The following is a 26,554-nucleotide window of genomic DNA, read 5'->3' on the forward strand; positions in this document are numbered from 1 at the left end:
ATTTATGCAACTGGCACCACAATACTATTTCAGTAATCTGCCTCCCAGTGAAAGTAAGGATATTCTACAGCAAGTCATGGATCACCTATCGCCTATTTCAGCAACGAAAAAGGAGCAGATGTGTGACAAGTGCCCGGAAACTACTGAACAGAGGTGCAGTGTGCAGTGACGATGCGGAGCGTCCACGAAGCCCCATGTGCAATACCTGCCCCAGAGGCGGCGCGGCAGCCGGCCCACCGGGGCAGCACCAACGAGGCGCCACGGCCCACACGGAGCCCTGAAAGGAAGAACGTTCTGTGTGTTATTTAAAAACTAAAAATAGAAGTTTTTATTGAGTTCCTTAAATTACTACCCCGTGGTTTTTCTTCTTATTGGAAAAGTTCTTAACCGTTCTTAATTTGACCAAAATTTAAAAAAAGCAAAGATATTTTGTAAATGTGTCGCAGACACGGCTGACAGAACCCAACTTTTTGTAGGACCTTCATCTGAATAAAGTCGTGAGTTTTTCAGGAAGCCTCCATCAAGTCTTCCGGTAACTCTGCAGAAGCCAGCCCGCCACGGTCCACGGGAGATGGGTTAGACAGAGAGATGTTCTTTCAGTTTTTCCATGATTTCATTCATTTTGTCGCCTGGAATTAACATCACAGTTCGCAGGGGCTTCATTGGTACATCATCAAAGGACCATCGGCCTCCCAGACACGTGTCGCTCTCCTCCTGCACTGAGTAGTTGAACTTCAGGATTGCCTTCTAAACCAAAGGACCATAAATTTAAAATTCACACAAGCTGAAGGCAAAACTCATTTAATCAATAACAAGAAATACAATAGTGCAGTAAATGTAATAAGGCTGACAATGAAAAGGAAGCTCAAATGGGACAGTCAGGTAGAAGTTACAAAGCACTCCCCAAGGAGATTTCTAACCTGCATGAAGAGAGTGGGTAGACGCGTCCTACTTCTAGGAGGTGAACAAGCAGCTGAGTGATAATGCCCTGGCTTCCCTCGTGGCTCAGAGGGTAAACAATCTGCCTGCAGTGTAGGAGACTTGGGTTCAATTCTTGGGTTGGGAAGATCCCCTGGAGAAGGGAATGGCAACCCACCTCAGAATTCTTGCCTGGAAAACCCCATGGACAAAGGAGCCTGGAGGGCTACACCATGGGGTCGCATAGAGTTGGACACGACTGAGCGACTCAATTTCACCTTCTTTCACCTTTATAATTCTGAAGTCACTCATATTCACAAGCCCATTTGATTCTCAAAATAATCTTGGGATACACAAGTGAAATTAAGACATAACATTTGACAGTTAATGAGAAGAACCGTGAGACTAGTCTTAGCACTGTCCCAGCTGCTTCCTTGGCATAAAGCTTCATGTGAGGACAGTAAGTCTGCGTGACCAACCCATCTTAGAACACCCGCACATTCGCCCCTGCCATGGCCTACCTCAAGTGCTGAGGCACACATTTTAAACAATTTTCACCTATGTACTTCCCGAAAAACAAGGACAGCTGAATCTACAGTGCTTTTGTCTTCAGTGGACGCCTTTTAAAATAAGTGATATCATCCAATCCAGGAAAATATGTCCTCCTCAGAGACTTAACATTTTTGAGAGGCAGGCAGCATGAGGAAGTATATGCTGTGGCATCTGTCCATCATGGGCACAAGCTTACAGGGAGAGTCCTGCCAGGGGCATGACCTCTAGGTCCCAGGGCACAGGGCAGCATGGGAGCCAGCAGCAGGGGCACAGGGCCCACCCCACCTTCCACACCCACCAGGCAGTGGCTCCACGGCCCCACCTGTGCACCAGGCTAAGGCCCACCTTCCAGAGCGGTGGGAGAATGAAGACCTCCTACTAAGCACACTGTAAATGGCCAACCATCAGCGTAATCGGCTTGATAATCACCTCCTCCCCACTGTTATTAGCTCCAAGGCGATGTAGATACGGAGGTTTAAAAACAGAATGGCCACATATAAACTTCAGCATAAAGTGAGAGAGCAAAAAATCCTGATTATTATTAAGAAAATCCTTATTTACATTTAAACAAAGAGATGGAACAGGACAGTCTTACCTCGTAGAAAAATTCTTCTTCCGCATTTGCAAACATTAACGCTTCTTTCTTTTGGTTGCTCCGTTTCTTCTTGGAATTGCTTTTTCCTGCTTCCACAAACGTCTTGCTAATCAGAAGGTAGAAGTGACACTTCCCACACGGCTTGTTAGTTCTGCGTGCCTCTGCTAATTCTTTCCTGCGAGGCACACACACAGACACAAGGTTTGCCTGCTGGGCCGGACAAGATCCGTGGACAAACCAGCGCACAGAGAAAACCACTGAGACCTCTTCACGGAGTTCTGTGGTGACATAGGCTTAACCGACAAACGTTAGATCTGGATGCTTCTAAAGCAGCCGGATACACTTCAGTTGACTACGGCAGCGTCTTTTATAATAAATCGTATGGTGACTTGCAGATTAGCACTCTTGAGTTGTAGATACACAGCAACTTAACAGATGAGTCTCAAGTTCACACAACATCACTGCTCTGTTAAAAATACCTAAGAATCTGGATTTTCTAAAACATTTAACTGAAACACACAAGGGCACACAGCCATGACCGATGCCATCATGGTGATCTCAACAGCAGGTGACCTCTACAGTCTCCATTCACTGGCACCTGGGACTTATTTCCAGCCTGCCAGAAATGGCCAGACAGATGCCCTGAACTACGACATCAATGAGACAGCAATGAAACCTTAACTCTTTCCTTCCTTCCTTTAAATAATACATAACCCCGTATGTGGAGAAGGCAATGGCACCCCACTCCAGTACTCTTGCCTGGAAAATCCCATGGACGGAGGAGCCTGGTAGGCTGCAGTCCATGGGGTCACTAAGAGTCAGACATGACTGAGCGACTTCACTTTCTCTTTTCACCTTCATGCATGAAGAAGGAAATGGCAACCCACTCCAGTGGTCTTGCCTGGAGAATCCCAGGGACGGGGGAGCCTGGTGGGCTGCCGTCTATGGGGTCGCACAGTCGGACACGACTGAAGCGACTTAGCAGCAGCAGCAGCCCCGTATGTCTGGCTAAACAAAAATGTAAAGAAACTCAAAACAACCCACATCGGCTTTCTTTCACAGGATCAGGAGAAAGTTGATCCTCCTATGAAATCAAACAAACGTGAGCTCCAGCTGATCAGAAAAAAGACAAGTCAAACAGGCAGGCGCCACAAGTACAGCATGAGGAGCAGCTAAGGGGAGGGGCAAGGGAGAAAGGACAAAGCTAAAAAGCAACTGTAGAAAGGAAAAATGGAAAACCAGAAGGTTTCAAACCACAGTCACATTTGCACCAACCATTTCCAGGGAAATCACAAAGATGTACCCTGACCTCTGAGAAATAATACTCTGTAAAGCCTGGGTGTCCACCTGTAATTTCATCCTCCTCTATGTCAAAGCACAGGCAATATCAATTCCTATCTCTCCGTACAGTTAAAATATTCTTGTAAACTTAAAGCTGCTGCATTAAAGCAAAACAATAACAAACCCTGAGTAGCTCGAGAGGCAGTATCAGGCCATGGTTGCATTCGCCACAGAATATCCCAATGGAATTTAGGAATTTTACGGTTTTGTTATTGTAATTATTTACATTTCATTCGTGAAACAGAAATCCTATCTCTGAAGCGGATGAAAAACTCGTCAAATAGGCGTTAAAGTGTATATGAAACTCTAATTTTTATACCATTTAAATCTTTACGATTATTAAGACTATTGTCACAACAGTCCTAAGGAATTAAAACTATTAAAAAGCCTATTATTAGTAACACATACATCTCTCAGGCACTCCCCCAACACATGCATAAACCAACATATTCCATTGGAGTCACATTTCTGAATCTACTTGGGGGAAAGCCTCCTGCTAAAAGGCGTTTTCCAGGCTCTTACTGAAGCTGCTGGTGCATGGGCAGTGCAATCTGTGGAGGAACGTTAATGAATCGCTCACTCAGCAGAAAGCCCACAGGCCTGGCGGTGTCGTTGAAAAGCCTGTCCAACTCCTCAACCGTGCTCTTCTCACAATTCTTTTCACAGAGGCGCAGAATCAACTCCTTAATTTGCTCAGCACAAGGGGTACCCTAGAAAGCAAAGAGAAGGCTCACTCTATCACAGGCTATCAACCACAGGAGAAAACATAAACGTGAGAGCTATCACTTTTTAGTATCTTATAGATAAGTGTGGTTTCCTGCCAAAGCCTTTAAAAAAAACCTTACAAGTCTTCGGGTTTCCCTGATAGTTCGGTAGGTAAACAATCTGCCTGCAATGCAGGAGACCCTGATTCAATTCCTGGGTCAGGAAGATCCACTGGAGAAGGGATAGGCTACCCACTCCAGTATTCTTGGGCTTCCCTTGTGGCTCAGCTGGTAAAGAATCTGCCCACAATGCGGGAGACCTGGGTTTGATCCCTGGGTTGGGAAGCTCCCCTGGAGAAGGGAAAGGCTTCCCACTCCAGCATTCTGGCCTGGAGAATTCCACGGACTGTATAGTCCATAGGGTTGCAAAGAGTCGGACACGACTGAGCGACTTTCACTTTACAAGTCTGATTGTGTTGATTATTTTTCAAAAGTAACTACACCTGGTTATTTACTAGCCCATACTCAGTGGTCAGAGAAGGTTATACTAACTCAGACATACTGGGATAGAAACTCTAGTCCGTCCCATAAGACGAAAGTATCTGAAAAGTTCACTTAAAATTTAAAGTGTAGCCTGCATCTTATTCTAAGGAGGGTAAACCCCCTGGGTTCTTTTTTTTTAACTAGAACCCATCAATGAGTCAATATATGAATGAAAATACAAATACATGTGAGTGTCCTCAATTTCAGGAAGCAATGAAGACTCAGAATCAAAGAAAACAGCTGTAGAGACAGCAAAAACAGCTGTGTCCACACCAACATCAGAAAACCCATTCTTTAAAACTCAGAGGACAATTCTCTATACCACAGGCAGTAAATGACTTTAACTGGGTACAGATTATTCAGAGAAACAAAAATACCTTTATATTGAAAAAAGGATTACAGTAAGATTTCACAAGAGCACGTCCTTATATTTAGTATCTTTATCTGATATAAAACACACTTTCGTCAAGGATTAAATAGAATTAACTTTTTAGGTTCTGCCCTAATGAATAACCACTCTAATGGCCACCCAATGAAACCAACCTTTCTTTCAGTTAAATTTAAAAGACTTATGAAACCAAAAATCTCGTCTTCATCCACATCGTCATCGCTGTCTTCTGAAACATCCGTTTGCTGTTTCAAAAAAAAGAAAACACTCATTTTACCTTTGGTTGAGAAGAAGTACAGTGCGAAGTCCTGGAATCTAGGTGGCATTTATCTTCTCACATTTCAAATGAAAACTCTGTCTTACTGTCATGCCTTAGCAAAGCCTCATGGACTAAACCTGTGCAGCCCTGTTCCCATCCCGTCACCTCCCTGACTCTGTCCTCTTCTCACAGGCTGGGTGATCTTCTGCTCTCAGTATCTTTCTTGACTCTTAAGACGTTCTGCTCAGTGTATTTTAAGTCCAGAACAGATAAGCCCTCATTAAGGAAACCATTTTAGTCTCTTTCCTAAGTGATGCTGGAGGCCGCCCAGGCTTGTTTGTGCGTCCACAACACTGTCTCACCCAAAACCCATGCTTCAGAGCACCGGCCAGTGATGACCACAGGTGAAGATGAACAATGCCTCAGCGCACGGGCAGGAGAGGAGAAGAGGGTGAGACGGGAAACGAGAAACTGCAAAAGCGGCACCGAGGGTGGGGTATGTGACTCCTGAGCCACCCTACCCTTTCGTGTTTTGACCTCCTGCTTCGGTCCTCAACACGTCGGCCACACTTTGCCTCACCTGCTGCCTGTCCGCTCGTCCAAGCTGTGAACTCCTCTCGCGGCTTCCCCAGTCCCCAGCACAGAGTTTGGCACAGACTAAGTCCTCGGGGAAGATGTGCTGAATGAATTAAATGAGGCTGCTGCTCTTCCCCCGAAGGACGGCAGGGACCCAGGCTTGCCCCGAGTGTCCCTGAACTTGTTCTGCGGGAAGGGGTCCCAGCACCGCCGCTCAGCCAGGCACAGGAGCAGTCGGCGGTGCAGGGCACCTCCTGCGGCCAGGGCCTCAGCAGGAACAGAGAGCAGAGTAGAACTGCCTGCGGGGCCCAAGTCAGAGCAGACCGAGCTGCAGGGGGGCCTGGCACCTGGGGATGGTGAGGCGGCATGGCTCCTGGATCTGAGCGGCCCATGCCACTGAGGGGACCTCAGGCAAGGGGGCGACCAGGCTCTACAACAAGACACAGCTACTGAACATGGAAGGGTAGCGTGGCTCAGGCGAGGCCGCGAAGGCCTAGGTCACCCAAACAAATGATGTGCCAAAGTGAGGGAAGCCTTAGGCTCAACAAAACAAGAGGGTGCAAAGGAGAAAATGAGAAGGCGGCTCAGGAGAGACCACCAGTCCCAGTGAGAGGCCCAAGGGCATGCCTGCTCTCGGAGGAGAGGGGAAAGCAGCAGAGGGAAACGTGCTGTGTCGACCGCCCGGGCCCCCTGAGAGCAACAGCAGACGGTGGACCCCCAGCCACTGCGACGAAGCCTGTTGGTACCCACAGGCCCACGGCAGGGAGTGTGAAAAAGGCTCCCTCAAGGCGAAGCCTGCCAAATGCTTCCTCGAGAAGCAACAAGCACTCTGGAACATGCTCAGCCCTCTTCCTCGACAGGCCATCGGGCATCCAGGCAGCAGCACAGGGTCTGCTGGTCACCACAGCCCAGCCTCATCCACCACCACCCGCCTCCCCCGCAGGAGCCGCCCTGCCTGACCTGAGTCCGGCCTCCTCCCAGCCCACCCCCTACCTCTCCCGAGCCTCTTGGGCCCCGAGTCTCCAGCTGAGCAAGCACGTGCGGTCTGCACAGCCCACCCCTTCCCTCCACAACCCTCAAAAATGCCTTCTCTCGAACAGTCCAAATTCCCCCACTTCCACAGGGTCCAGAAAGTTCTGGCAGTCCCTGTCCTCAGAAGGAGAAGTCTGGTCCCTGGGACACCTCAGGTATCTCTGTGGGAGCCAAGGAATCCCTGATTGTACTTTAGATTTATTTGTGTAATTATTCAATTAAAGGATGAATCCCCCAACCAGAGAATAAACTTTTCAAAAATAAAGTGACCGCTTCTCATTGGTGTCCCTCAGGTCTCAGGACACTCATCAGCGAGAGCTCACATCTACCTGCTGAAAGAGCAGGCGGCCTGCTTCTCCCCACTGAGCCCATGAGAGGAAGCCTCCGGGGTGTCACTCATTTCGTGCTCCTGACTCTGCATGCCAGAGGTTCTGCATGCTGGCCGCAGGTCTGAAAAGTGTCTGCTGTGCAAAGATACTAGCGACCCCATCAGTTTCAGGACGTCAGGAGAGTCGGGGGTAAAAGCCAGATTGAGGTGTTTGGTGTTCAGGAGGAGAGGAGGTGGAAATTGAACGTAGAATCTTTCTCAAGAATTTTGGCTTTGAAAACAAAGTGAGATGGCCAACAGTGATTATGTTAGAGTGGAACCTTAGACTGAGGTGGGTGCGGGGGATATAAAAAAGACTTCATGCAGACGGCTACACGTACAGAGCCCGCGCCAGTACCAGACCCGGCTGTACACACCTCACCCTGCGCACCCACCGCTCTGAAGGAACCAGCACCACCCGCACGGACAGAGCGCCACGTGGGCGTATGTGAGGTCAGCGGGCAGACTGCCGTCCACAGGTAGTCCCCATCCCTTCTCCGATCCCACATTCTCGTCTGACACTGACCTAGACACTCCTCCCAGCAAGGGGGGTCTGTGCACCCTCCCCTTGAACCTGCACGGACCTTCACATCTGCTCCTCAGGCAGATGCTGCAAATGACTCGGTACCACGGTGCTCTGCACTTCCGCTGGCTCTCCTGGGTAGGGAGGCCCACGGTCCCCGCTGGGCTCCCAGTGGAGTCAAGGCAGTGAGCCACCTGGCAAGAAAATCCTCCAGCCCCGCTGGAGCCCCTCCAGCTACTGTGACTGAAGTGACAGGAGCCGCCCGCACAGAGCTCTGTTCCAAGTGCAGCTCCATGAGCCAAGCAGGACTGCTTTGTCTCAGACACCAAGCTGCGGGGCAGCCCGTCAGGCCGCGGAGCTGACAGAGCCAGCGGAGAGTGCACAGAGGCGGGACTCGGCCCGGCCTGCCCCTCCTCCTCCAAACGCCACCCCCTGCTTTGCATGACACCACTCAAAGCTTCCCCCTTCCCGCTCCTGCCACTCCCAAGCCTTGCAGGCTCTGCCACTCAGTTCACTCACTCAGCTACCACTGGTGCGGCCAGAGTCCATCCCTGCCCTCCCTGAGCAATCTCAGCCCCTCTCATGACGTCAGTGACCGTTTATCTGCTGAAAACACCCCAGACTCCAGCAGCTGCCCCACTGCTCACTTGCATGTATCACACGCAATCAAATGCAAGACGTACAAACCCAGTCATGTTCCCTTCCTGACCTGATCCTCCTCCACACTTGGACTGTGGTTCTCCAGACAGACCCTGCGGAATCCTCTTCGACTCCTTTCCCCTCTCTCAGACCCGGTCATTCACTAAGCCCGGTCGCATTTCACCTCCCCAGTCTCTTCTGAATCAGCCTACTTCTCTCCCTACCACCCACTGCCACTGCCTGGATCACTGCATTTAATAACCCTGGACTGCTGAGATGGCCTGCTAGCCAGTAATACTTTCCAATCTGAGTTTCTGGCCTGTGTGCTGTAAATCAGAAGGAACTTAGGATACGGAGCTAATTTAATCAGAATAAACACCAATGTCCTGCTCACCTTAATCACACTCCCGATATGGTTCTGTTGAATCAAGAGATCTGTGAGTTCTGCGGTGTTCACAGGGGCTTTTAGAAAAAGCTAAGAGAGGAAAAAAATTATTTTAAATTAAAACCGAAGAATAGCTTCTAATAAAACTTCTCATTTCCATATGCAAATAAAAATAGTGACATTTCAAATGAGTTGACCAGGAAGATGACCCATAAAAGCAACCCAAAAGGAAAGAAAAAGCCGAAGAGAATCAAAGAAGTCAAGGCACAGAGATGTGAGAAGAGGCAGTCGGTGGTAATTCAGGACGTGCTGGGGAGGGTCAAGGATAGGGAGGGGGCGGGGGACATCAGGCCACAGACCCTGGAGGCTCTGACAGGTAGAGAACCGAGCCCTCTGCTGCTTGTGACACCAGATGGCAGAGCAGTGAAACGGGGATTACCTGAGAATTCCTCCAACCCCATAAAGTTGAGAAATGAATTAAAGAAAAACTGAGTAACAGCACAAGTAATGAAAAGATGACAGGGAGGGCATTTCAGAACACAGAATACTTAAGTGTGTTCATCAAGGGAAGAGGTCTGGCGACAGAGGCTCAAACAGGGGAGGAAGCCCTGGGAAAGGAAAAAGGCATTCTTCCCTCCAGGCAAGGAAGGCAGGCAGGAACGGGAATTCTAAAAGAGTAAAACTGAAATCTGACAGAACTTATATTGAATGGCCTGGAATTTCTCGGAAGAGCAGACTCCTGTGCAGGGAATAAAAGACCATACCTGCTGTAGTAACTTCTTAATTCCGTCATAATTGTTATCCGAGATAGAATAAGCTTCAAATTCAACATTCACTTCCTATAAATGACACACACAGTCAGTCACCATACGTAACTCACTAAGACAATTCAGGCATTATTTTCCATTTGCCCATTGTTTTTTTCCCTCCACCTACCTTCCCCCCACCTACCTTCCCCCCTCCCCCATTCTTTTTGGCTCTCTCTCCATCTACAGAACATGCCAGCGAAAGGAGGAAAAGAAGAAAATGTTACCAAAAGAATTACAACTGTCTAGGCTTCAAAATAAAAAGCAAACATCGCCAAGACTGCCATCTGCACAGGCAACAAAGCACCTTTACACCATCTCATCTGAAACCAAAGCCTGAGAACAACAGAGTGCTCAGAGTGACCTGGTTTTAATGCAAAGAAAGTCTGTTCTGAGTAAAGCAAAAGAGAAACTCTTACCTGACTGCAGTAAGTGTGAACAAAGAAAAAACACTCCAAAAGTCCCTGGCATTGCCTGGAGCTTGATTCAGCCCATGGATACAAGGCCAGGCTTCATTCACTGGGCAAATGTTTACTGAGTTCCACTCTGCACCAAGCACTGTGACAGGCACTCAAGATGAAAAGCAGACATCACACCCTCGTGGAGCTTACAGTTTAGGCGGCAACACAGACATTAAGGAAATGGGCTTCCTTGGTGGCTCAGATGGTAAAGCGTCTCCCTGCAGTGCGGGAGACCCGGGTTTGATCCCTGGGCTGGGAAGATCCCCTGGAGGAGGAAATGGCAGCCCACTCTAGTACCCTTGCCTGGAAAATCCCATGGACGGAGGAACCTGGTAGGCTACAGTCCACGGGGCCACAAAGAGTCGGACACGACTGAGTGACTTCATTAAGGAAACAGTCATGGAAATAGATCACACCTTTGGAGGCTACAGATAGGTGAATGGGGCTACAGGAGCTTAAGTAATAGGAGTCAGAAATTCAGGAAAGGCTTCCCTTAGAGAAGTGACACTGGAGGTGGGGACTAAAGACTAGTAAAGAGAGTTCCAGGCACAGGGAACAGCACGTACTAAGGCCCTGAGGCAGGAGGAAACGTGCTGAGTACAAGCAACCAAAAGGTCTGTGGAGCTGGGCAAACGGATCTCTCGCCGTGACATGAAACAGACTCTAGGAAGCAACGCCACTGAAACATTCCATAAATAAACGAAAGGACTACTTCACTCTGAAAAAACTTTAAAGGCTTTTAAGTGCTAAATAAGATCAGCCTTTAAGGATCCTAAATAGAGGTTAAATTACAAGCAGTATCACTGAATCAGAGGATTTACATATTTTAAGCTTTGATTTTGTCAAACTGCACCCCCCAAAAGGCTGCATCAGTTTATCATCACACCAACACTGCATCCAAGTGCCTAGTTTCTTACACTACCGTCAGTGATGGTTACTACACAAATTTTCAATCACTGGCAGTCTGATTATCCATGTTAACACAAGTACTGATTTCTACAACACAAAGTTAGCTAAACAGCCAGTTAAAAGTGCTAAATAAAAAATGATGAGACCACGTTCAAGGAAGGGGCCAAAGTAAAGAGCTGTTTTGTAGGGGAAAGCCCTGCTCCATGGAGCTTTTCACATTATTGGCCAGAGACGTATTAATTCATGTTTTGTTACCTAAACATTATTGACTGAAGACGTTTCAATATTCACTTATATAAACTGCCAGCCATAGGTGTTAATTTCTGCAAAAATCCTCCAGTCAGTAGAGTTATTATTATATACCAGCCCCCATAACCACAGTCCTCACTTTGCACCCACACTTCCCCCACTCATGTTCATTTCCCATCACTCTCTTCCTTATTCTGATCCTGCCACACCAGCTGCCTCTCAGTCCAATAACCATTAGAACTTTGGATTTTCTTACAAATGAAACGGGAACCCACTGGAGCAGTCAAAGCAAGGAAGGGAGAACAGAGCTACATTTTTTTTTTCTAGCCATGCCATGCAGCATGGAGACCTTAGTTCTGCAACCAGGGATCAAACTCAGGTCCCATGCGGTGGAAGGGTGGAGTCTCAACCGAGACAGTGAGGAAAGTCCCCAGACCTATATTTTTAAAAGATCTCTCTGCTGTGGATGGAGGAGAGACTGGAGGTTACAAGAATGTAGCCAGTTAAAACGTACTACAGAAGTCCAAGCAAGAGATAGTGAAAGAGTGGCCTGTGACCGGCACAGAATCACTGATGAGAAATGTCTGGCTACTGATGATAAAGCCAACAAGATTTTGAGGATAAGGGAGGAATTAAATCTAACTTTCAGGTTTTGAACTTGAGCAACTGCTGGATTTGGGGACCATTTATAAAAGCAGACAAGTTAGGGCATGCCAGGTGATAAAGAACCACAAATGGCTTTCTTGACATAAAATAAGCCATTCTGGCCTCATCCATTTTGTATTCTAAGCCTGACCACAGTGCTTGCCCTCAAACAGGTCTCAGTAATTAATTATCTGAAGGACACAGAGGAACGGAGAAAAGGTAAAGTCCCAGTTCCTCCTCAAAAGATAAACATAATAATACCTGAGATCTGCAGGAACTAAAGTCCCCACAAGGTGGAGGATGGAATAAAGATGGTGACCCTTCCGACTTCAATTAACTAAAGCTGGGACTTGACCAACCTTTGCCTCAATTTTATGCTTAATTCTCCTCTGCTTAAGCCCATTCATGAATACACACGTACCCTTAACTTAAAAAATGTTCTTTTCATCATAGGGGATTGAAATGCAAAAGCAGGAAGTCAAGAGATAATAACTAGCAGGTTTGGCCTTGGAGTACAAAGTGAAGTAGAGTAAAGGCTAACAGAGTTTTGTCACGACGACATGTTGGTCACAGCAAACACCCTCTTCCAATAACACGAGACGACTCCACACATGGACATCACCAGATGGTCAATACCTAGATCAGATTGATTATATTATTTGCAGCCAAAGATGGAGAAGCTCTATATAGTCAGCAAAAACAAAACTTGGAACTGACTGTGGCTCAGATGATGGGCTCTTTAGTGCAAAATTCAGGCTTAAATTGAAGAAAGTGGGGAAAAGCACTAGGCCATTCAGCTATGACTTAAATCAAATCCCTTATGATTATACAGTGGCGGTGACAAATAGATTCAAGGGATTAGAGCTGGTAGACAGAATGCCTGAAGAACTATGGATGGAGGTTCATAACACTGTACAGGAAGCAGTGACCAAAACCAACCCAAAGAAAAAGAAATGCAAGCAGGCAAAGCGGATGTCCGAGGAGGCTTTATAAATAGCTGAGAAAATAAGTGAAAGGAATTGCAGAAAAGGAGATATCCCAACTGAATCCAGAGTTCCAGAGACTAGCAAGGACACATAAGAAAGCATTCTTAAGTGAACAACACCAAGAAACAGAGGAAAACAATAGAATGGGAAAGACTAGAGATCTCATCAAGAAAACTGGAGATATCAAGGGAACATTTCATGCAAGGACAGGCATGAGAAAGGACAGAAAAGGTATGGACCTAACAGAAGCAGAAGAGACTTCTAAGAAGAGGTGGCAAGAATACACAGAACTACACAAAAAAGGTCTTCATGACCCAGATAACCACAATGGTGTGCTCACTCACCTAGAGACAGACATCCTAGAATGAGAAGTCAAGTGGGCCTTAGGAAAGGTCACTACAAACAAAGCTAGTGAAGGTGATGGAATTCCAGTTAAGCTATTTCAAACCCTGAAAGACATGGTGTGAAAGTGCTGCACTCAATATGCCAGCAAATTTGGAAAACTCTGTAGTGGCCACAGGACCGGAAAAGGTCAGTGTTCATTCCAATCAAAATGTCAAAGAATGTCCGAATTAGCATACAACTGCACTCATTTCACATGCTAAAAAGACTATGCTCAAAATCCTTCAAGCTAGGCTTCAGCAGTAAGTGAACTGAGAACTTCCAGATGTACAGACTGGGTTTAGAAAAAGAGGAACTAGAGATCAAATTGCCAACATTCGATGGCATAGAGAAAGCAAGGGAATTCTCAGAAAAACATCTACTTCTGCTTCACTGACTATGCTAAAGCCTTTGACTGTACGGATCACAACAAACTGTAGAAAATTTTTAAAGAGATAGAAATACCAGACCACCTTACCTGTCTTCTGAGAAACCTGTATGCTGGTCAAGAAGCAACAGTTAGAACCAGACATGAACAACAGGCTGGTTTAAAATTTGGGAAAGGGTTTGTCAAGGCTGTATTCTGTCACCTTACTTATTAAACTTCTATGAAGAGTACAGCATGCGAAATGCCAGGTTGAATGACTCACAAGCTTCAATCAAGACTGTCAGAATATCAACCACCTCAGATATGCAGAAATGGCAGAAAGTGAAAAGAAACTGAAGAGCCTCTTGATGAGGGTGAAAGAGAAGAGTGAAAAAACCGGCTTAAACTCAACATTAAAAAACCTAAGATCATGACATCCAGTCCAATCACTTCATGGTAAATAGAGAGGGAAAAAGTGGAAACAGGGACAGATTTTTATTTTCTTGGGCTCCCAAATCACTGCGGACAGTAACTGCAGCCACGATATTGAAAGATGCTTGCTCCTTAGAAGGAAACCTATGACAAACCTAGATAGCATATTAAAAAGCAGAGACATCACTATGCTGTCAAAGGTCTGTATAGTCAAAGCTATTTATAGTTTTTCCACCAGTTATGTACGGATGTGAGAGTTGAACCATAAAGAAGGCCGAGCACGGAAGAATTGATGCTTTTGAATTGTCGTACTGGAGAAGACTCTTGAGAGTCCCCTGGGCTGCAGGCTGCTGCTGCTGCTAAGTCACTTCAGTCGTGTCTGACTCTGTGCGACCCCATAGACAGCAGCCCACCAGGCTCCGCTGTCCCTGAGACTCTCCAGAAAAGAACACTGGAGGGGGTTGCCATTTCTTTCTCCAATGCATGAAAGTAAAAAGTGAAAGTGAAGTTGGCTCAGTCGTGTCCGACTCTTAGCGACCCCATGGACTGCAGCCTACCAGACTCCTCAATCCATGGGATTTTCCAAGCAAGAGTACTGGAGTGGGGTGCCATTGCCTTCTTCTGGGCTGCAGGCAGATCAAACCATTCAATCCTGAAGGAAATCAACTCTGAATATTTACTGAATAACTGATGATGAAGTTAAAGCTCCAATATTTTGGCCACCTGATGTGAAGAGCCAACTCACTGGAAAGACCCTGATGCAGGGGAAAGACAGAGGGCAAGAGGGGAAAGGGGAGACTGAAATTGTTAGGTAGGAAGGATGAGGATGAAATTGTTAGGTAGAAGTTAGGCATGAGCAGCGAAGGGTGGCCCAGCCAAAAAGGATCCACGTTGATCTCTAAACCCCATCGCAGAAGTGCCTAGAGGAGCTCACAGATGATACAAAATAACCAGAGACTTTTCCAACTTCTGATGTACCCTAGACACACTGTGGATACAAACCAACCACAGGGGCTTCCTCGAATAACCTTAGGCAGGTAGGAGCCCATTAAGGGTTCATAAAATATTCTATACATATATACATCTGATTACAACAGACTGGATTATGGGACGAGATGAACAATAGAGCCTGTTGTCTTGCAACTGTCAATTGGTCTTGAGTGTACGCCCATTTGCATCCCATTTCTTGACTGGTATTGGGTACAAGCCCTATTCTGCCCACTGCACAACCAAGAGGAGGAGACGGGAAGTAAAAAAAAAAAAAAGAGAGAAACCAAAAGGGATCATTACAGTAACTCCACTGGGGTAGGCCTGCTCCCGTGTCTTGGGAGTGTCTATTTAATAAAAGATCTATCTGCTTGAGCTGTAACTGAGCTGTAACTTGTCTTTTGTTTTAAACCCTTTAGTCCATCATTACAAATTTTTGTTGGCGATGAGACAAAAACTGAGGGAGAAAAATAAACCAACCTGACAGGATGCTTGGGTAGCATCACTGAATCATGCTGCAGTCCATGGGGTCGCGGAGAGTTGGACATGACTTAGTGACTGAACAATGACAACTTAAAACCACCCCAGTTTTGCTGTTTGGAGAGACACGGCTTTGGGAAAGATCCTCGGTGTTCTCCTTATTTGCTGCCAAGAATAAATTGCTCCTTCTTCTGATCTTGGGCTTGGCTGTGTCTGCAGGCTTGACACCCACCAAGAAGGGACCCCAGTTTTTGGAAAACATTTACAGACATGGCAAAGTCTAGGAGCATAAGTTACCACTTTGGCTTTGGACGTGTTACATTTGGCTACCTATTAGGCATTCTAGCGTCTTAAGGACCATTCAGTCTTAATTACTCATTCAACATTCAGTTCGGTTCAGTCCCTCAGTCGTGTCTGACTCTTTGTGACCCCATGGACTGTAGCATGCTGGGCCTCCATGTTCATCACCAACTCCCAAAGCTCACTCAAACTCATGCCCATTGAGTCAGTGATGCCATCCAACCATCTCATCCTCTGTCGTCCCCTTCTCCCGCCTTCAATCTTTCCCAGCATCAGGGTCTTTTCAAATGAGTCTGTTCTTCGCATCAGGTGGCCAACTTATTGGAGCTTCAGCTTCAGCATCAGTCCTTCCAATGAACACCCAGGACTGATCTCCTTTAGGATGGACTGGTTGGATCTCCTTGCAGTCTAAGGGACTCTCAAGAGTCTTCTCCAGCATCACAGTTCAAAAGTATGAATTCTTCCATGCTCAGGCTTCTTTATGGTCCAACTCTCACATCCATACGTGACTACTGGAAAAACCATAGCTTTGACTAGACGAATCGTTGCTGGCAAAGTAATGTCTCTGAAAGAAAGTGTTAGTCTTTCAGTCACGCCCGACTCTTTGCCATCCCATGGACTGCAGCCCACCAGGCTCCTCTGTCCATGGAATTCCCCAAGCAAGAATCTGCACTGCAGGCAGATTCTTTACCGACTGAGCTTTGTTGGCAAAGTAACCTCTCTGCTTTTTAACGAACAACAAACATTAAGTATCCCTAGAGCCAGGCTTGGTGGCTCAGACGGTAAAGCGTCTGGTCTACAATGTGGGAGACCCGGGTTCAATCCCTGGGTTGGGAAGATACCCTGGAGAAGGAAATGGCAATCCACTCCAGTACTATTGCCTGGAAAATCCCATGGACAGGGGAGCCTGGTAGGCTACAGTCCATAGGGTCGCAAAGAATCGGACACGACTGAGCGACTTCACTTTCACCAGAACCAGGCTCTATGGTAGGACCCAGTTCTATGAGAACGTGTCACCAGGACCTGGTTTGAAAGGAAGATACGTCGACTTAGCTGAGACCTGAACAAGTGAGGGAAATCACAGCAGGAATAACACGGGCGGCGCGAAGAGCTGAGGAGGAGGCGGGCCTCCGGGAAACGCGGCTGGGCCGCCGTGAGGGAGGCGGGTACCGGGACCCCCGGCGCGGAGGCCACGGGGAGAGCAGTGGATGGACTCGGGGCCTTGACGACCCAGGAGGATTTGTGGCTTCAGCCTGAGAACCAAACACAGTCACCGAGGAGGGTGGTGCGGCGATAGGAGGGCTCAGGGCCCTCCGCCGCCCCGGCCTGCGTAGGCCTTTTGAAAACACCTTTGTGGCTGCGGTGTGTCAAAGACCGACGTGGTGCCTGTGTGAGGGCCTTTCCTCACCTCCAGGATCTGTTTCAAGACCCTCAGGTAGGGGGAAGCCGCCACTTCAGGCAGCTCACCCATTCACACGGCTTTGGTTATCAAAAAGTTTGCTTTTTTCCTAGACAGAAGGTAAACCGGGGTCGCACGGGCGTCTCACCTCATTGACGACCTCGTCCTCTTCATCTTCTTCTTCGTCACTGTCGTCTTCGTCCTCCTCCTCCACTTCATCCTCCTCTTCCTCGTCGCCCAGAGCCGGGGGCACGGGGCTCACAACACGCCGCTTCGGCCGGGACGCCATGTTGCCGGCGCCTGTGCGCCTACGCAATCCCCGCGCGCCCGCCCTTGGGGATCCACCTATTCAAGCCGAGGTGGGGCGGGTAGGAGGGCACGAAGACCCTCGGCGCGGAGTCGGCGTCAACCCCACAGCCGTGAAGTCCGAAAGTCAAGTCCAATTTGGGGGGTCCTATCTTGTCCTTTTCTAACTGCTTCCATTGAGCGACTCGTCTTTCCAAGGTTCTCCTCACCCCCCCCTCGCTTTGCGCAGTGGTTTGACCCATCTCATTAGGTCGCCGGGCCTGGGTGTCAGTGCGCATGCGCGAGCTTCGGCGCGTGCTCCTGGATCTCCCACCACGGGCGCAGGTGACCAGTAACGCGGGGCGGGGCCTGGACTGTCGTCCTGGCAACGCCGGCCAAGAGGTGAGGGGACCGCCCTCCCGGCTCTGCGCTGCGCGCCGCAGCCCGGTGGCCTGCAGGCGGAAACCCTGAGAGTCCGTCCTGGAGTGGGCGCCTGCCCAGCGCCTCGTCAGCCCAGCTAGGTAGGTGTCGCTTGTGCACGGTACCGGCCAAGACACAAGAGTTCCGCGGACTCACGGGGACCCGCCTGCGGCACTGCCCGTGCGTGTCGATTTGGCAGCGGAACCCCTTAGGTCGCTGCTGGCCTGGGTGGGCGCTGGGCCGTGCTGCGCGGTCACCGAAGGGAAAGAAGGTTCCGGGACCAGAGCAGATGCCCCAACCCGGCAGGCGTCGCCCAGCACAGTCGGTGGCACAGCCTTGTTCGTAATCAGTGAATGCGATCCTGATACCTACCCTTAGCCCACTATTCTTAAGCGCATTTCTCGATCTGAAGGTTTCTTTAAAATTCACGGATCAGCTTCGTCTGCTTTACAGCAAGTTGTTGTTGGTTCAGTCGCTAAGTTGTCTCCAACTCGGGGACCCCCATGGACTGCAGCAAGCCAGGCTTGAGTGCAGGAGATTCGGTTTGGATCCCTGGGTAGGGAAGGTCCCCCTGAAGAAGGAAAGGAGTATCCATTCCAGTATTCTTGCCTGGAGAATTCTATGGACAGAGGATCCTGGCCCATGGGGTCTCAAAGAGTCAGACACGACTGAGAGACTGACGCTTTCACTTAGGGCTTTCCTGGGGGCTCAGACAGTAAAGCGTCTACCCACAATGCGGGATACCCGGGTTCGATCCCCAGGTCGGGAAGATACCCCTGGAGAAGGAAATGGCAACCCACTCCTGTACTCTTGCCTAGAAAATTCCATAGATGGAAGGAGCCTGGTGGGCTACAGTCCATGGGTTCACAAAGAGTCCGGCACGACTGAGTGACTTCACTTTCACTTTCAGACAGTTAAAGGATCTCCCTTCTACCTGGATTTGATCCCTGGGGTCACCAAGATCCCCTGGAGTAGGAAATAGCAATCCACTCCAGTATTCTTGGCTGCAAAATCCCACGAACAGAGGAGTCTAAAAAAGCCGGACATGACTGAGCAATTAACACTTTCAGGGCCTGTGGGGATATCTAAAGGACAGACCTGAGCCCATTTTGAGAAAACAGTGGAGAGGACTGTGGTAAACTAGAGAGCCTGCACCCAGCGGCTCTGCAAGTTGTGGCCAAGTGGAAAAGTGTTCTCAGTTCTCACTTTGCAAGAAAACCTGGAGTGCTGGACTTTTACCAAAAAACATGATTTGTAAAATTGTGCCAAATAAAAGTCATCTACCAGTCAGATTTACCCCACAGACTGCCAGTTTGCAGCCTGTTAATGTTATTTGGGGGAAAAAAGTCACCAGAGAAGACATCAGCTTTCTGAGAGCGAGGTCTATAGCTTTCCTTTTTCTCTCTGTAAAATGAGCAGAGTAGGTGGAAAGTGTGATTGGAAAAAAGGAATGAGCTGTCCCTGAGTCTGTTGCCCCCTTCTCCTCTTGCCCTCTATCTTTCCCGGCAACAGGGTCTTTTCCAATGAGTTGGCTCTTTGCATCAGGTGGACAAAGTAATAGAGCTTCAGCTTCAGCATCAGTCCTACCAGTGAATATTCAGGGTTGATTTCATTTAGGATTTACTGGTTTGATCTTGTAGTCCGAGAACTCTTCAAGAGTCTTCTCCACCACAGTTTGATCATAGGAATTCTATTTTTAATGTTTTGAGGAACATACTGTTTTGTAGTTTGCAAATTATCCTCAATAAGTATCTAGTTCTTTAATAAGAAGGGAAAAGCCTTTCTTTGTGCCTTGGGATTAGTCCCCAGTGTTGAGCTCATGGTCAGAGTGTGAGTTAGAGCAGTGAATATAAATAAATGGACTACCCATGGTTTTTGTCCTTCAAGAAAGTCCAGTACTGGCCCCAGGGAACTTCACTCAGTCAGAGACTAGATTGCCAACCCACTGGCTCCCCTTTAGCTTAACTCAGAATTTATCTTTTTTTTTTTTACTGGAATATACTTGCTTCACAATATTGTGTTAGTGTCTGCTGTACAACAGCATGAGTCAGCTATATGCATACAGATATCCCCTCCCTTCGCAGCCTCCCTCGCAACCGCCCCCGCCCCCGCCCCCACTGCCCCACCCCTCTGGGTCATCACAGAGCTCCGAGCTGAGCTCCCTGGGCTGTACAGCAGCCTCCCACTAGCTACGTGTTTTGCACATGGTAATGTATATATGTGAATCGCAGTCTCCCAGTTCATCCCACCCTCCCTTCCCCGCTGTGTCCACATGCCTGCTTTCTACATCTATGCCTCTCTTCCCGCCTTGGAAATAGGTTCGTCTGTACCATTTTTCTAGATTCCACATATATGCGCTAATATTTGATATTTGTTTTCCTCTTTCTGACTTATCAATGCTCCACTCTGTATAACGGAGTCTGGAGTTTATCTTAAAGGAGCAGAGAGCTGGTAGCATATGCTTGTGAGACCAGGCCTGGGCTCCAGACTGGGTTACATTGTATTATGACCTCTGCCAACTACTGTGTTGTGCAGCCTGAGCACATTACTCAAACCTGCAGAGCTTTAGTTTCCTTTTCTGTAAAAAAGGAATAATACGCCCTTCCTTGCTGGTTTAAATGAGGATTAAGATCTTGCATGTAAAATGCTTATCCCCGTAAATTACACATGTAAGTGCCACATGAAAGGGCAGCTGCTTTTATTGCTGATACTCAAAGCAGCAGGACATGGGTTAAAAGTATGGATTTGAGACGTGGCTCTCTTACCAGCAAAGAGGCCTTAATCAAGTCAGTTCCCTGTCTGTTTAAGGAAAAGTGGCCATTCCCCACACTCCAAAAATTGCTGAGTAAATCTAAAGCGTTGTTTTCCCACAATGCGAACAAATATTTGTTGAGCATCTACTATGGGGAAGAAAGTGGCCCAGGGAAACCGTTGGTTCAGAGGACCAAGCCTATTTCACAGATTCAAGAACAGAGACCAAGAGAAGGACCACGTAGACCAGAACCCAGGTTTCAGCCCCTCTGGCACAAGATTCTTCCACACCAGCAGGCCTCTTGCCAAAGTCCAAAGTGACACACATACAAACCTCCTTGCATAAAAGCCTGAGAATATACCCCATTCTCCCCTTCCTGTTCCAGGCTTCCTCCTGTTGCTGCGATGCAGGTGTGTGAAGTTGCTCAGTCATGTCCGACTCTGCAACCCCGTGGACTGTAGCCCGCCAGGCTCCTCTGTCCATGGGATTCTCCAGGCAAGGATACTGGAGTGGGTTGCCGTTTCCTTCTCCAGGGGATCTACTCAACCCAGGGATCGAACCCAGGTCTCCTACTTTGCAGGCAGACGCTTTATCCTCTGAGCCACCAGGGAAGCCAGGTGTCAACTGAAAAAAACGTTTTTTGTTTTAAACTTTATTGATTGATGGCTGCTCTGGATCATCATTGCTGCGCACAGGCTTCCTCTAGCTGCGGTGCACGGGCTTCTCGTTGATCCTTAACCACTGGCCCAGCAGGGACGTCCCACCCCCTCCCTTGTTGAGAAGGGGTCTGTGGACCTTTCTCTGAGCCCTTGGATTCAGCCCTGGGCTGGATTTGCCCAGTAGTTCAGTGACTGGTACCTGTCAGTTGTGAGAGGGTAGATGTGAAGGAGAATCAATTCTCTGCACAGTCTCAGCTTTAAACCTTCAGTTACTAAGAAAAGTACCAGTGTGTTGGCATGACTGAGTGCACGTGTCCATTGATCTGTTTCTCAGTGAACTTGGAGATACTGGTTCTGGCGTGGCCAGGAAGCTTCAGCGGTGGCTCCTCTTAGTTCTACCTTAGAGATGCTTAGAACAATGGCAGAGAAGGGCCAAGGGCAGTATTTGATTTTTATTTTTCAAGTCCTGCAGCCCACCTCATGGAATTTCTAAGCAGTCATTACCCAGAAGGTGTCGGTTTTATTACCCGAGAGAACCACAGAGTAGAACCCAGAAGAAATATTTTCCTTATTTGCAGTGAGTAGATTTGGCTTGCTCTCACATGTTTTTATTATCCAACTAAGGCTTCCAATCCCAAAGAAAGGCGATGCCAAAGCATGCTCAAACTACCGCACAATTGCACTCATCTCACACGCTAGTAAAGTAATGCTCAAAATTCTCCAAGCCAGGCTTCAGCAATATGTGAACCGTGAACTCCCTGATGTTCAAGCTGGTTTTAGAAAAGGCAGAGGAACCAGAGATCAAATTGCCAACATCCACTGGATCATGGAAAAAGCAAGAGAATTCCAGAAAAACATCTATTTCTGCTTTATTGACTATGCCAAAGCCTTTGACTGTGTGGATCACAATAAACTGTGGAAAATTCTGAAAGAGATAGGAATACCAGACCACCTGACCTGCCTCTTGAGAAATCTGTATGCAGGTGAGGAAGCAACAGTTAGAACTGGACATGGAACAACAGACTGGTTCCAAATAGGAAAAGGAGTCCGTCAAGGCTGTATATTGTCACCCTGCTTATTTAACTTCTATGCAGAGTACATCATGAGAAATGCTGGACTGGAAGAAACACAAGCTGGAATCAAGATTGCTGGGAGAAATATCAATAACCTCAGATATGCAGATGACACCACCCTTATGGCAGAAAGTGAAGAGGAACTCAAAAGCCTCTTGATGAAAGTGAAAGAGGAGAGTGAAAAAGTTGGCTTAAAGCTCAACAGTCAGAAAACGAAGATCATGGCATCCGGTCCCATCAATTCATGGGAAATAGATGGGGAAACAGTGGAAACAGTGTCAGACTTTATTTTTTTGGGCTCCAAAATCACTGCAGGTGGTGAATACAGCCATGAAATTAAGAGACGCTTACTCCTTGGAAGAAAAGTTTTGACCAACCTAGTGTATTCAAAAGCAGAGACATTACTTTGCCGACTAAGGTCCGCCTAGTCAAGGCTATGGTTTTTCCTGTGGTCATGTATGGATGTGAGAGTTGGACTGTGAAGAAAACTGAACGCCAAAGAATCGATGCTTTTGAACTGTGGTGTTGGAGAAGACTCTTGAGAGTCCCTTGGACTGCAAGGAGATCCAACCAGTCCATCCCAAAGGAGATCAGCTCTGGGATTTCTCTGGAAGGAATGATGCTAAAGCTGAAACTCCAGTACTTTGGCCACCTCATGTGAAGAGCTGACACATTGGAAAATACTTTGATGCTGGGAGGGATTGGGGGCAGGAGGAAAAGGGGATGACAGAGGATGAGATGGCTGGATGGCATCACTGACTTGATGGACGTGAGTCTGAGTGAACTCTGGGAGTTGGTGATGGACAGGGAGGCCTGGCATGCTGCAATTCATGGGGTCACAAAGAGTTGGACACGACTGACCGACTGAACTGAACTGAAGGATTCCCAGGAGGCCCAGTGATACAAAATCCACATGCTAATATAGGAGACTCAGGTTCGATCCCTGGGTCAGGAAGATCCCCTGAAGAAGGAAATGACAGCCCATTCCAGTATTCTTGCTTGGGGAATGCCATGGACAGAGGAGCCTGGCGGGCTACAGTCCATGGGGTTACAGAAGAGTCAAGCCTGATTTAATGACTACATAACAACAACTGGGTAGCTGTCATTCATTATATCCTGTGAGTCGCTCCGTGCCTTGGGAGGGCAGAGGGTATTCCCATTTAACAGGAGAGAAAACAAGATCACGTCGTGGCCAGTCAAGCTGGGACCAGAACCCGACTCCCTTGGCCCTTAGTCCTGTGCCTGTTCAGTGACCCTGCACTTGCCTCCTTATGTTGCCCCAGAGAGAAAAAGGAAGAGAAAGAGCAAGCAGAACAGTACCTCCATCAACAAGACATCTCCATTGCTACTAAGTCCAGACTCCCTAACAGGGCCAGACGAGGCCATCTCCCCACTCTCCCCTGCACACTCCAGCCGCCCCAGGCCTCTCCCCACCCCTCAGGCTTGAACCTATACAGCCTCCAGTCTGAACATGATCCTCCAGGAACATCAGGTCCTCCAGGAAGCATTCTGGGCTCTGCATGGGTGAGGATGTGGGTCCCACTGCTCTAACAGAGAACCGATAACATTTGCTGGAACAGGATAGAGTGTTTCTTTCCTCTGATGTAAACACTCTGGCTGAGTGGTGGCTTTGCCATGCAAAGAGGTCCTGCTCCTTGCATCACCCCCAGGGCAAGACCCTGCAGCTCTTACTGACCAAACGCATCCATCCTCAACCCAGCAGGGAGGCAGGAACAGCACTTCCTGTCCAGGCGGGACCGGAAGTGTGTGCATCACTTCCACTTCCATCCTCTGGACCAGCACCTCCTCACCTGACCACATCCATCTGCACGTATTTGTCCTGGGCATCCACGTGCCCAACATTATGAAGGGCTCCAGTCTGTGCACGGGGAGGGAGGAATGGATATTTGGGGATCCGGTAGATCCCCATTTCTCAGTGAACCAGAGTCTCCCTGGTCCTTGCACTTGAGTCACGCCTGCCCTTCTCCCCTGGGGAAGCCCCAGGCCCCTTTCTGTTGTTCAGTCACTAAGTCATGTGCGACTCCGTAGCACCCCAGGTTTCCCTGTGCTTCACTCTCCGGAGTTTGCTCAAACTCGTATCCATCGAGTCGGTGATGCCATCCAACCATCTCATCTTCTGTCACTCACTTCTGCCACTTAGTGACGTACATCCCTGAACACCCAGATTGGGAGGTGTGTCAGCCAGGGTTCAGCAGAGAGAACAGTAGGGGATATAATCAGGAGACTTGGTGCAAGGAATCACTTTGTGCAGCTGTGGGGGCTGGCGAGGAAAGGCTGGAATCCACGGTGCAAGCCGACGGGAAGGGCAGGCCGGGCTCAGGCACTACCTGCAGCTGCGGCTGCAGTGGGATTCCTTCTTCCTCGAGGAAACCTCAGTTCTGCTCTTCAGGCCTTCCTGTTGGCTGAAGCAGGCCCTCCCTGATGCCCTAGGATCATCTCTTTTACTAAAGCCAACGAATGGCGAGTGGATCACCTGCCCAGCAACACCTAGGTTGGCACTGCTGAATAAATGGATAAAACGAGCCCGGCCAAGTTGGCACCTAAGAGTGAGCATCCTGGAAAGGGGGATTTCTGCTTTCTGTGTTAGACACATGGTGAGTAATTTCAGGAAATGATAGATAGGGTGCTGCTGCCTCTTTCCCCAAGCACCGCCCCCCCCACCCCCGCCCCGGCTCTCCAGCTAACTGCTGGAAAGCAGCAGTAATTGAACTTGGCTTCATAATTATTATTAGTTCACCCAGGACTGGTTGCTTAGATACAAAGCAATTCATTTGGAGCCAGAGTTTCTAAGATGTCCCATAGATGTTATAAGTTTCCAGAAATACGTTCAGTGATTATTTATTAGTAATGGCTCCCAGTGTTAACACATTTCTACTCCAAACAATATATTCTCTTTGACAATTATCAACCACTGTATATTAATTAAGTAATTGCTAGTCTAATGCTGCTTGTGGGATGTAATCTGCGTTTCCAGCAGAGTTTGTTCTGCAGGTCTTTGGCGGCTTTTGTTTCGAGAGCTTTGGATGGTTATAATGTGCTTTTTCCTCCTTTGATACAAGAGGAATTTAATGTTTATTGTAAAAATAAAATTGGATGATACAGAAAAAGATAGAGAAGAAAATAATCACCCTAACCTAGCAGCAAAGAATATTCTTTCATGTATATGTATATATAAAATCTGTAAGATCACACATGTTATGCAATTCTGTATCCTGCCTTTTTAAACTTAACATTATTTTGTGATTAAATAACCCATGTAATTAAGTTGTTTATGGATATTTTAGTGATTTTTTGTAGACTTGTACCATGATTTATTTAGCCATTCTCTCCCTGTTGGACATTTACATTGTTTCTAACTATTTGCAATTATAAAGCATACCAGGATACAAACTTGCAGCTAAGTTTTGAGGATCTAATGAATAGCGTGGTGGTTATAATCAACAATATTGTGTTATCAACTTCAAAGCTGCCAAGAGACTAGATCTTAATTGCTCTTACCACAGAAGAGAAATGATAATTTTATGAAGTGATAGAGATGTTAGCTAATGTTACAGAGGCAATTGTGTCACAACATATAAATGTATTAAATCACACTTGTACACCTTAAATTTGCCCTATGTTATATGTCAATTAAAAAAAAAATACCAGGACGAACACCTTTATGTTAATCTTTGCACACATTTATGAGTAACACCTTAGAATTTATTCTAAAAGTGAAACTATAGGAAGAAAGGGTATGAAGTATGTACGCCTTTTGATATATATCAACAGGCTTTTTTCCAGGTTTCTCATGGTACTTGACCACATTGTAAAACATATGAGAAGAATCAATATAATCATTTCCTAAAGAGCTTAAAGCAACTGAGTAGATTTATCAAGAAATGGAAGCAATTATTCCTTTCCTTAAAAGGTACTCATTTCTCTTGTTTATTATGATTCAACCCAAAATTTGCATCACTTCTCTTCTGTGAGTCTCCAGTGTTCCGCTAGGACACTACCTTTCCCTAGTGGCTTTAATCCGCCTTTTCAAGTGATATCAAGTGCCAGCCTGCTATCCTCAGGCCTTATCGGTGACAGGGTCTTCAGAAGGAACAAGCCCATAAATGCTAAGTCATTGTGG

General features: G+C 47.5%; 3 protein-coding genes across 8 annotated transcripts in view; 2 read left to right on the forward strand and 1 right to left on the reverse strand.

Moving 5' to 3' along the window:
- DHX32 (DEAH-box helicase 32 (putative)) overlaps positions 1-513 on the forward strand; it is a 51,185-nt gene extending 50,672 nt beyond the window's left edge. Inside the window, exon 12 of the mRNA XM_018041245.1 lies at positions 1-513. Within this exon, the coding sequence (XP_017896734.1) occupies positions 1-169 (169 nt within the window). The 3' untranslated portion in view covers positions 170-513.
- Positions 300-17,541, reverse strand: BCCIP (BRCA2 and CDKN1A interacting protein). 3 transcript variants are annotated; one of them, XM_005698594.3, is made up of 7 exons: positions 17,373-17,541; positions 9,587-9,661; positions 8,832-8,912; positions 5,197-5,286; positions 3,929-4,116; positions 2,066-2,240; positions 300-747 (listed from the first exon to the last, which is right to left on the reverse strand). In XM_005698594.3, exons 1-7 carry the CDS (start codon positions 17,511-17,513, stop codon positions 577-579), a joined length of 921 nt encoding a protein of 306 aa, XP_005698651.2. In that variant the 5' UTR covers positions 17,514-17,541; the 3' UTR covers positions 300-576. The 3 variants fall into 3 exon arrangements, with proteins under 3 accessions (XP_005698651.2, XP_017896735.1, XP_017896736.1); XM_018041246.1 differs by lacking the exon at positions 300-747 and adding an exon at positions 754-1,072; XM_018041247.1 differs by lacking the exons at positions 300-747; positions 9,587-9,661 and adding an exon at positions 754-1,072.
- The window catches only part of UROS (uroporphyrinogen III synthase), a 25,052-nt gene continuing 15,355 nt past the window's right edge, over positions 16,858-26,554 (forward strand). The window contains exons 1-2 of one of the 4 annotated variants that reach the window (XM_018041249.1): positions 17,811-18,030; positions 24,865-25,028. The gene's annotated coding sequence lies outside the window, so the exon portion shown is untranslated. Of the gene's footprint in view, positions 17,261-17,656; positions 18,031-24,864; positions 25,029-26,195; positions 26,345-26,554 lie in introns of those variants that run through there. The other 3 variants (XM_018041250.1, XM_018041248.1, XM_018041251.1) reach the window with 3 other exon arrangements.

This window comes from Capra hircus, chromosome 26 (assembly GCF_001704415.2).
Source record: "Capra hircus breed San Clemente chromosome 26, ASM170441v1, whole genome shotgun sequence".
In the NCBI taxonomy this organism is placed as follows: domain Eukaryota; kingdom Metazoa; phylum Chordata; class Mammalia; order Artiodactyla; family Bovidae; genus Capra; species Capra hircus.

Bases quoted from the DNA above. Each gene is read 5' to 3' on its own strand.
- BCCIP (XM_018041246.1), bottom strand. From the start codon at position 17,513: ATGGCGTCCCGGCCGAAGCGGCGTGTTGTGAGCCCCGTGCCCCCGGCT. The intron at 9,662-17,372 runs GTGAGACGCCCG...TGTCATTTATAG, and splicing joins AGGACGAGGTCGTCAATGAG to GAAGTGAATGTTGAATTTGA. The intron at 5,287-8,831 runs GTGAGCAGGACA...TTTTTGAAACAG, and splicing joins ATATCGGGAGTGTGATTAAG to CAAACGGATGTTTCAGAAGA.